Genomic DNA, 10,737 nt, shown 5'->3' with positions numbered 1-10,737 from the left:
CTTATATTGTGAAGCTCTTCGCCTCGAGGAAAGCTGTCAAGCAAGCGTGGAAATAAAAGGATAATGATAATAATTTAAGATATGCGCATCAGTGATATCTCGAAGACAGTAATAAGGCATTTACACTTTAAATTAAGCATTATGTTGAATGTATCTTTTCATCCAACTTCGTCACATTCTCGGAGTTCTCTGCAAGGTGGTTTTGGACTGGGAACAGCATCTGTTTTTTTTTTCTTTTTAAATAAGAGTACAAACAAAACATCTGGAGAAGCAACAGTAAAACTGTCGACTATTGCCGCATCCCGAGAGCGGATAGTCAGAAAAACCAATCACAGGTAGAAAATAATTGCATCTATGTTGATATATAACAAATTGATTTTTCGAACGAATAATATTGGATCGAAAAAGATTACATATGTAAAATTCGTCCTAAAGGAGTTGGATTGATTTGCAGTCTTCTACAATGTTGTATAACAAAAATATAATTCTTTGTTTCAACTTCGAACACGTTGGTCCGATAGCTAAACTTGTCCGATTTGACTCAAATTTAGAGTAGAAACTTCCAATGGAACTTGGAATCAACTCAGGAACGGGTCGATTAAGGTTGCACAGAGATTGGGCAAAAATTGAAAACGAAAAAAGCAGTTTTTTCCACACCGTTTGTTAGATCTTCATAAAAATTAATCAGCTTATGTAGAATGTTGATACAGTACTGCACACGCTGTGGAAAAAAAACTGCTTTTTTGTTTTAGCTTTTCACCCCTTCTCTGTTCAACCTTAAGTTTTCAAAAGATCGCTTTTTTCTGGTCAGTCTGGTGTGCATGCTTTTGTATTGTTATATTCTTAAATTCACATTGCGACTTTCCAGTTATGTCGTGCGCTAAATTACGCGCACGTTTAATTTGCATCAGTGTGAGTGTGAGAACATTTTGTCAGCTTATTTTTGCTTCGTTCACTCTCAAATATTTTATGTCTAGAAACAACTCTACAGAATGCTAGATTATCTCGAGATAGACGATATACGCTTTGCTCTTCGACATCGACCATGGCGAAACACGTTCCAACCAACGAATATTGATAGTTGGTACACCTCGACACTTTCAGTTCGAGCTTCTTTCTACTCGGATTTTATGTCGGTAAGAGTAGTTTTCTGTTCCCTTTATTAAATAATATAGAAAAGGTTTTTTTTTTCTTGTTGATCATTTTATGCTGAGATATTAAAATTAAATGAATAAATTGTATAACTTGAATTGAGTTTTCGCGCAAGCTAATCAAAACTGATCATCCATCATGAATGGCTCCAACATATGCTCCTCTTTCGGCTGCGTTAATCCACCGGTTAGCGAGATTTCCACTGCAAGCGCTGGCGTTGGATATAACTGCTGATGATGTACACCCAGAAGAAGTTGACTTTCCCATTGCCGACGGAAGGGCAGCAGTGATACTTGAATTAGTCGTGGTCGGTTGAGCGGAGGACTGTCAGGAACTGGCTCCTACTTTTTTGTTCGGTTTGATGGCAATGACATACCGCTGAGCAACATATAATGGTGGCGAGTAATCGTCCGCGTACGTAGGATCCTCAAAAAGTACTTCATATTCTTCATTGGCTGTCTGCGGAAGTTGATTAATAACTGCTTTATAAAAGCAGGTAGTTTGTGGATATAGTGCCAATACGGTTGTCCCTTTAGGGAAAACTACCTGTCCATCTGTTTCCGGATTAGCTCTCATAAGAGGAAGCGGAACAATACGGCGCTTACTCAAAATGTGTCGATCCTTTTGCTCTTCATCAATATCGTCCACTTCGTACTTGTTGGCAGACGAGATGTATTGTACTACTTCGGCAAGTATCCAATTTTCTTCATCTTCGAGACCTTTAACATGAGCGGCAACCATGTCACCCGGTTTTGCAACGTAAGTACTATCAGCCGGAACGCTACCACAAAGCGGTGGAATTTTTTCTCCAGGTTTACTGACAAAGAGTGGTAGCGTTTGAGCCGAAATCTGTAGCATTTTCATAAGCGCACCTCTTCGGATTGTTTCTTTATTTCCCGCATTTACGATGTTGGGTTCGTTTCTCTTCCGCTCATTCTCTATTTCAACAATAACCGATTTAAGCGAACGGAGTCGTTCCTACCCAAATGAAATGTTACGTATACTAAAAATTAAGAATTTCGCTTTCGTTCTCATGATTTACCTGTACTTGAAGCATCGCTTGTTCAGCAGTTAGCGGCATATTTATTGGACACCAACTTTTTTCAAAATAACTTCCTTATCAATGCGAACGTCCGTACAAAATGCAACTGTTTTACTATTAAATATTTAATAAGTTAATTCATGGAGAACGCTGAATTAATCGAAAGCTTTACGGAATCAATATGGTTGCTATACAGCAACAGAAAATCAAATAAACAAAGAAGTGTTGCTGAAGAATTCTTTTTTTTAACTGTTTCGGGGGGTGACTCAATGAACTGGTAACTGGCGGTAAACTACTCGGACACTTTTTCATCAGAAAGTTACATGAAGTTTCAGGTCGTGTCGTTGGTGGAGTGTCGAACAAAAATAAAATAATTGGTTCTGTACCAGAATACGACGTCATAGTGAAAAATGCCTATTCTGGCCGCAAAAGTATTGTGAAACCTCAAGAAGTCCAGGAGTCATTTTTAGAGTCATACTATGTTGCGTATAGCATAGCATTTTTAGAGGTTTTCATGTAGATTTGTGCATTCACAATTCCTGATGTGACGAAGGAATGAAATTTTGCCCCAAGCGCGGATCGCTTGCCAAACGAGGATTGTGTACCGAATTTCGAAATCTTTCTCTTCCACTTTCTGCACAGTTTCCCTGTTCAAATTTTACCACCTTGTTGGTTGCCGTTCTTGCTTGGTGCCTTTCGAAACGAATACGATTAGTGGTATAGGTTTATCACGAACTCCCACCAATTTGAACAAAAAGCTCAGGGTCCAAACAATCTGAAGTTAAATCAGTGTCAAATATTGATGAGAGGAAATTGAAACGTAAACTTACCAATGTTAGGTATAAACTAAATGGTTTACATTTACTGATTACTGGTGAACTATCGAAATGAGTGAGGAGTTGCAGAAGCAAAAAGTGGAGCTCCTGCCAAATACCCCACAACTTAAATCGGACGACCAGCCACTAAGATTCGTTTTTGAAGTAGAATACTTCTAACGTTTCAATATAGGGGTCCCGTTTCCAAGTTTCTGCAAAGATATTTTCCCAGTTTTCAAATGCGAATAACTTCCGTTGTACTGATCGAAATCACTATATTTTAGCACTATCTGATCGGAAATATGTGCACGAATATTGTATTTGATTCCCTAAAATGTACTATTACCATAAATAACAAAAATAATGTATTTTGTGAAAGTGGTAATTATCAGTGTTGATTGGTCCGAACAGTTCAACCAAGCAGCGAGCGTTGCTAGGACCGCCTCTTTGCCTTCCAATGAACCGCGACACACATATAAAAACAGCCCATAAGAAAAAATCGTCAGTTTGCTTTCTGACCTCGTAATAGTTGATACGTTCCGTCAGCTCGAAGCAATATATTCCATGACTGCAGCCAGGCATCGTTTCAATGATGTACAGGCGCGCCTGTTTTATGCATACAATGATCACAGACCACAGAAAAAAGAACGCTCTTTCTTTTCGAGCTAAATAAACGAATTTCAAGGCGATGGGGTGTTTGGGTGCGAGAGACCGCACTCTCTTTCTCTTTCAATTATGTCTGAAGTTCTCAAACAATATACCACGGCGCGCGCTCCAGAGTGTGCTGCGAAGGAGTGTGCTCTTTGTTATTTTTCTTGTAACAAACGATAGTGTGACCGCGATTGACAATTTGAAGGAGATTATGTTGGCTTGTTGAATACTGATATAAGTTTCTGTTGATGGTTTAATACTGGGGGCAAACTGGGACACGTGAAACGGGATTTTCATTTTACTTATTTTGTTTGCGAATTTCGCTGCTCTACAAGTGAAATGCTCCGTTAAAAGTAATGTCCTGGTACTACATTTGTTGTCGGTTATTATCATACGTGACGATTGCAGGGTTATTGCGAAGAAACCTGGTTGATTAAGGTTTGAAACTATTATTTTTATAGGACATTCGCCTGAAATCTCTAATGCTGGCATTCCGACCGATTGCATAAGTTTTATTAGGAGAAAGGTAAAAAGGTATTCAGTCATTTTCGTTTTTATTTTCACTGCATCAAGAATGCTTTTCATATCCTTAACCCAAAGACTAGTAATTTATAATCTAAAATAGAAATATGAACATTTTATGTCTTTTGTTTAAGCATGTGCATTCACGAGAATCTATCTTTCGATAAAAGTCGCTTCAGGCGATGCCCTAAAAATTAAAAGGAAGCTGCATAAAAAGAATCGCATAACTTTGAAAACGCATAAAAAGACTTCTGTGTAGTCTCTGAGAATACGGATATTCGAAATAAAATAACAGTTTTTTGTAGTCTATGGAACTTCTGGAAGACAAAATATCGACAGGTTACACGTTCTCTGAACAATAGCAAATTATTTTAGAAAAAAATAAATCAAATTGAAAGCACGAAAAATATTTTAACTCATTTAGTCGTCTAATGAATAGTGATTCAAATTTTAATCCTGCGGATTTTGATTTAATCACTATTTTATTGGCATTGTATTGGTATGACTTTTGAGAGAAAAAATTACTATGGAAGCATGTAAGTTCACGTTCCATTTTGAAAAGGATTAGATAACTGTAAATATAACACTATTTAGATAATGAAAAATTCAGAACGAGCTCACCAACAATAAATCTGGGGTCCCAAAAAGTCCTACGTCAAAGCGACTAAGAATCAGAGAGTTTCGGACGGAGTCACTTCCAGCGATGGAACACCGGAGCTGACACATCTGTTTGAGCTGACAGAAGCTGGCGTAGGTAGACTCCGATAGCGTCACTGTCATCATCAATGCTTCCGTTGTTGTGCCGTACTCGACTGCTACTGGATGCTTCGCGCCAATAAAGATTTGAAGATGACATAACAGCTGCAAAGCGCCTTCATCGCTGCTGCGCTGGAGCTCTCTAGCGGAGGCTCTGGGTTGGCCACCGGACTCAAAAGTTGGACCAATTCTCTTAAACTACTCTGTTGGCAATAAGTAGGCAGAAGAAACTTTTACTATCATTGATAGGACATCGAAGGATCTTCAAGGTTCAGGTACTGGCGTCTTGATTAATGTATTGATGCTGTTATTCAGTTGGCTAGTTTAGCTTTATGAACTATTTTTATAACTATTTTGTATTTGTTCAACAGAAATTTTACTCGCGCAAAATTGCGACAGGTGAAAAATTACGTCTATCTCTCACCAAAGCCTATTCGGAATGTTGATCGACTAATCGATCGATTACAAAAAAATTAAATTAACCTTTTTGGAAAACTTGGTAATATCTTCCAGACCGAGAAGTCACCGGTGCTCAAAGACAATTTGTCAGTCAAGAAGAACAACTTCTTCGTCTACAATCCTTCAGTCATACCTAAGCTGGCCAACTTCTTACGGTAAAAAATCCGTACACCTTCCCGCAACGAAGCATAATGGTTGATCACGCTCAGGCAAACCGTTCGCACATTGTACGGATTTTTTTTGTCAGAATTGGTGAGCTTAGTCATACCAATGATTTATTAAGTAGCTTTGACGAACAATATGCAGAACTATCGGAAGATAACTGAAGAAAAAAAAATTCGCTGGCTTTCAAGTCGTTAACCCGAAACGTTTAAATTTTTACTATCATCTTAAAAAGCGAACCCACGCCCACACAACACGCAACCAGGTGTGTGGTAAATGTAATGCAGCACGTCTCCCTCTCACATCCCTACATATATGTACACAGATTCCTTCGGTAAAAGCTATAAAGTGCATTTTGATTACGGAATTTCCCTGCGACCGGTCGAGGGTGGGCCATTGAAAATGCTTTAACGATCGTAGAAAATGTGTCGCAAATCTTCATCGTCATCATGCTCGTAAGCTTTTCGGTTATGCTCTATCGGAATCGGAGCTACTGACTGTAGGCTGGGAATTTGATTAAAAAGTGGAAAAGTGATGATTTGTTTAAAAACCTTTCGATATAAGAAAGGAAAAACTGTGTAGTGTAACTCGATTCAATGCCATCTGGTGCGCTCAGTCCAAGGCTGACGTAAATGCCAACTGAGCAAGAGAGAAAAAAAAACTTTGGTCAAATTGATACGAACGGCCCGTAAATCGATCCTCTGAATGGTTTGGGCATTGTTCGAAAAAAAAGCTTCAAAACAACAGTTTTTTCCTCTTCCGCCAAAAATCATCCCCATCATCAGTCTGTCTATAGCCCACAGTTTCCCACGCGCTATTCTATGTGATTTAAGGACACAACAAGGTAACATCTTGAAGCGGAGCCATGCCGATGTACGATAACGACTACGACAACAAAAGCAATAACAACATCATCGTCAACATCGAAAAGGCTCAAAGTGACGCAGGCTTTTCCCCCGGCGGTCCTCTAGGGGATGGAGGGATGCGAAGCGTAGGTTTGGGCGCATAATATTGGCTGATGTCGGCGAAATAGCTTGTTGTTGTCGTCGTCGTTGTCGTCGTTTTCGTTGTCTTAGGAGACACCGGTATTCTTCCGGGTGGTGTAGCGCTACGGGTGTGGCCGCTCGTCAGTCACTCGGTCGGTTGGTCGGTCGGTTTCCCTTAGTCGGCAGATGCTTACGCTCGGTCGCAACCGGAACAGGACATACGCGGGATCGTGTCATAAATTTTCAATCAAACATGTACACAAGTGGAAATGATAAATATAGGACCGGGCGATGTATGCTCTAGGGCAATGTTATCGGTTGATGGTGGGTAGCGATTTTGCGACTCTGTCCTGGGGGGAAAGGGGGGACGGTGCGAGAGTGGTGATGGTGAAAACGATGGACAGCTACGCAAAGAGGCGATATGCGATGGATGTGTAGCAGAACACGTCGGGACTGTTATAGATATTGGGTCTAATTCGTTGGCGCTTGCAGTTATTGCGATTTAATGTGCTCGCATTGGTCGTAAATTGAATTGAATTTGGTTAGTGCTGAGCGCAAACAAGATTCGTTTGAACTGCACTAATGCCGTGTTTGCTATGCTATTACATTAGTGTTACGAGCGAATGGAATCCGGCTACTATTGGGGAGATTTATTAGAAGTAAATTGAGCGGTAGCTAAGTTATGTTTGTTTATTGTTTAACTCATTACTGCACACGCACTGCAGTTTATTGCTTTCGGCGAACAACTCATAAACCGATCGCCGTGTTTGAACTGAAATTTAAATTTATGGTTAGTTTATTGCCAGGCGTTATACATGGATTCTCCATTAGAAGAATGTCGCTTTGAACGACACCAGAGAACAAGTTGTTTGCGGAGACATCCCCGTTTCAGGAAAGAAAATGTGTTAGTTGAAGACATAGTTGATTCATTTTTTCGCTTAAGGTTCCAAACTGTTTTTCGATAGTACAGATATGTGTAAAGTATCTCAAGAACGCACAGAAAATATACGAAATTCGAGACTATCCTGCTGAAGTCATGAACCTCGTTAATTCTCGGTTTTTTTTTGGTCGTAGTACAAATCAGTGTATCTTCAAATTAACAATTATAATCATACGTGTCCCGCCCATCCCTGTTCAGTCAGAGTAGAAATGGTTGTGTTTCGCTCTGATAATGTATACGTGATCTCTTAATTAGCCCATTAATGCTCAACCTACTATATATAGTAGGTAATTATAATAACTCCTATTACTCAAGTAATAAAACGAAGCAGGTATTATCGATTTAATGTCTTAAAGCGAATTAAGTTGTATATGTGTAGTTTGTATATGTATTTTCCATACGCTTTATGTGAGAATCCACAACTTGTTTTCGAAGTGCTGCACAAATTTAAGGTAAGGTACATGATAGAAGGCTTCAAGCATCTTTTTTGGAGTTATTTTTTAAACATAAAAAAAGGAAATGAATAATAGATTATTGTGCCCGTTAGATCCACCGAACGCTCCTTTTCACTTTTCTGACAGTATTGATAATTAATACTTGCGGGTCATTTAACCAACGTATATGTCGTCATCGCTGTAGCACTATCAGGTGTTCTTGTTTGCTTGTAGCGCTAATGTTATTAAAATTGTGTGATAGTTTACAGTCGTGTGCTTTTATGCTGCTGATGCTGGTTTTTGGTTTGGAGGTACTGGGTGCAGTAATGCACACTTAGTAGGAACCCATTGCACAATAAGAAGAAGCAACAGAAAATGGTATCATAAACAGCAAAGCTCATTGATCAATCCAAACCAAATAAAGTGCTTTTAATTGGTTAAGTTCTAGCAATTAGATGAGTTTGATTTAATCTTATGGGGTATTCCATGAGAAAGTGGACGACCATAAAACAAGACCATCGCCAATTCGAACAAAATTGTTCATTTGTGTTCGGTTTATGAAATTTTTTCCAATCTGCTTCCTCATCTCGTATAGATCAGAAACCAAAAACTAGTATGAACTGCAAACAAACTATACTACCCACGCCGCTCTGATATAGCGTGTGCACTAAACTGCAAAGTACGGTTTCCTCTGAATGGGATTGAAATCAGTGAAACAAAAAGTAAATCTCACCCATTACAGGAAAACACAATCGCGATTGACGTTTCGCAGACCCGTCTTAGACCCACAGTGCGCGATGTGGAACGGTTGCTCAGGGTAAAAATGGACCTTGTGCTAACAAAGGTGCACACATACAGCTACATCATACGAGGCATGTTGCACCAACAACATCCAACTCCTTCACCGAGGAAGAATGCTGTGTTGTGAAGCACAACATGCAACACGACATCGAATACGAAAACGTCAAAACCAAGAACTCCGTGCATATGGACGCTAATCTTACGAAAATTCGCCTACACGATTTGGAGCGGCGCACTAGTCCGGATTATATTAAAAGATTAGTGTCGAAGTATGTCACCAATGATACTTTTCCCTGATATCCTCAACGGTGTTCGAGGTACGAGTGAGACTGAATCAGCCTATACCTTCTTAACATATGCGGAATAAAATTTGGACGAAATTCAAAAGGTTTTGTTTTTGTAGAAAAATCTTTATTAAATGTTCTGTCTATATGAAAACATTTGTAAGCTAATTAACTTAATGTAGAACAAAAATTGGGCCCATGCGAGAAGCTTTAATAGTTAGCAGGAGCTTTTTGCAAGGCAGTCGAAAAAGTTGATGTTGGCATTTTCTTGATTTCTTTCTTAATTTTGATTATGATTAATGATAGTTTTAGGTCGAAAATCATTGGCATATACTCCCCACTTCAAATTGGCCCAGAAGTTCTCAATTGGACGCAGTTGTGGTAGATTTGGAGGGTACTTAGGTGTGCCATAATCCTCCTTTGCGTCCAAATTTTTTTTGGCATAATAGCTAGGTGCCAGATTAGGCGTTCGCTGCCATTTTGTTTACGTGGTCTCTCCTAGCAGGTCGAAATCAACACTGTATGTTTAAGATATGCGTTCCTAGAGTATGACGTTTAATATGGTGCCTTGCGAAGGTTTGCATTTTTGTTTTAGTGCTGGAAGGGTTGTTCAAATTTCATTCCGCTTACGTTACTTGACATTTAAAGGTAGATCATTTCGATTAAATCCAAAGAACGCTATGAACATACCCCACGTGGAAATTCTGTAACCAGACTGCACACTGAGGTAGACTATGCGTCGAAACGACCAAAGAAAATTCATCTACTACAACCAACACTAACAGACAGCCTTCGACATCTGCTGATAAGCCATAGATAGCCAGCCAAAAACTAACCATATTAAACAGTATCCCCAACCCAATAGCTAGCATACCAAGGGAAGTAATAAACAAAAAAGAAGATTTTACCAGAGTCACTTGAAAACACAAAAACACCAAACATCTAACAGCGAAAATCAAAGCTCTAGCGACGACGAGATGGACGCAAACACGAGCCAGAAAGAAGGCAGACAGAACGATCAGCAAGCAGCAAAGGGTTAAACCTTACCATTCACCACCGAGATAGAAAATTTACACAAGGAGCGCAAAGCAGTAAAACTAATATAACTTTTTTTATCTATTACCTCTTTAATGAATTTTAATTTTTCGTATTTTTGAAATGCACAATATTCTTAAAAAATAGGCGAATGACCCTGGAGGTTAAAGTAATAATAATAAAAAAATAACATTAATAATAACATTCGTTCGATGACCGTATTTTGTACAGCAAAACTATCCAGAAATAAGTAAATGGAATATATAGTTCTGTACGAGAAAAAACATGATATTTTTTCACAAAAACAAAAATTTACGTGTTAAAAATTAGATTGCGATGAAAACCCTTTTTTTAATTTGTTGTTTTTTGTCAACAAAAGCCTAAAAGGAAAGGAAACGTTTCAAATGTCATTGTGTCATAGAGAAACTATCAGTAAAATAGTGTTTCTATCAATAACAATGCTAATTGACAGACAAAACTGTAATTTTATTATAATTGTGGGGATATGTTATTTTAAATCAAAATACTTTCATCTATTTCAATTTCGAAATATTTGGCATTTTGTTACCATAAAAACAATCAATTCGTTAAATTTTGCCCTTTTTATAAGACTATTCAGATTTCTCCAACAATAACTAACACTAATTATATATTAATTGTTTTAAACACGGAGAAGCTATCAACAAAAAACTTTTTCC

General features: G+C 38.5%; 1 protein-coding gene across 1 annotated transcript; it reads right to left on the bottom strand.

Annotated features, from left to right (window-relative positions):
- Positions 1-1,250: 1,250 nt before the first annotated feature.
- On the bottom strand, positions 1,251-2,341 carry LOC131681812 (SAGA-associated factor 29-like). The gene is made up of 2 exons (XM_058962865.1): positions 2,195-2,341; positions 1,251-2,130 (listed from the first exon to the last, which is right to left on the bottom strand). The coding sequence occupies exons 1-2, from the start codon at positions 2,231-2,233 to the stop codon at positions 1,480-1,482; spliced, it is 690 nt and encodes a 229-aa protein (XP_058818848.1). The 5' UTR covers positions 2,234-2,341; the 3' UTR covers positions 1,251-1,479.
- Positions 2,342-10,737: the final 8,396 nt, after the last annotated feature.

Source organism: Topomyia yanbarensis, chromosome 2, assembly GCF_030247195.1.
Source record: "Topomyia yanbarensis strain Yona2022 chromosome 2, ASM3024719v1, whole genome shotgun sequence".
NCBI lineage: Eukaryota > Metazoa > Arthropoda > Insecta > Diptera > Culicidae > Topomyia > Topomyia yanbarensis.
Note: the sequence above shows the minus strand (reverse complement) of the source record. Positions and strands in the feature narration are given on the sequence as shown.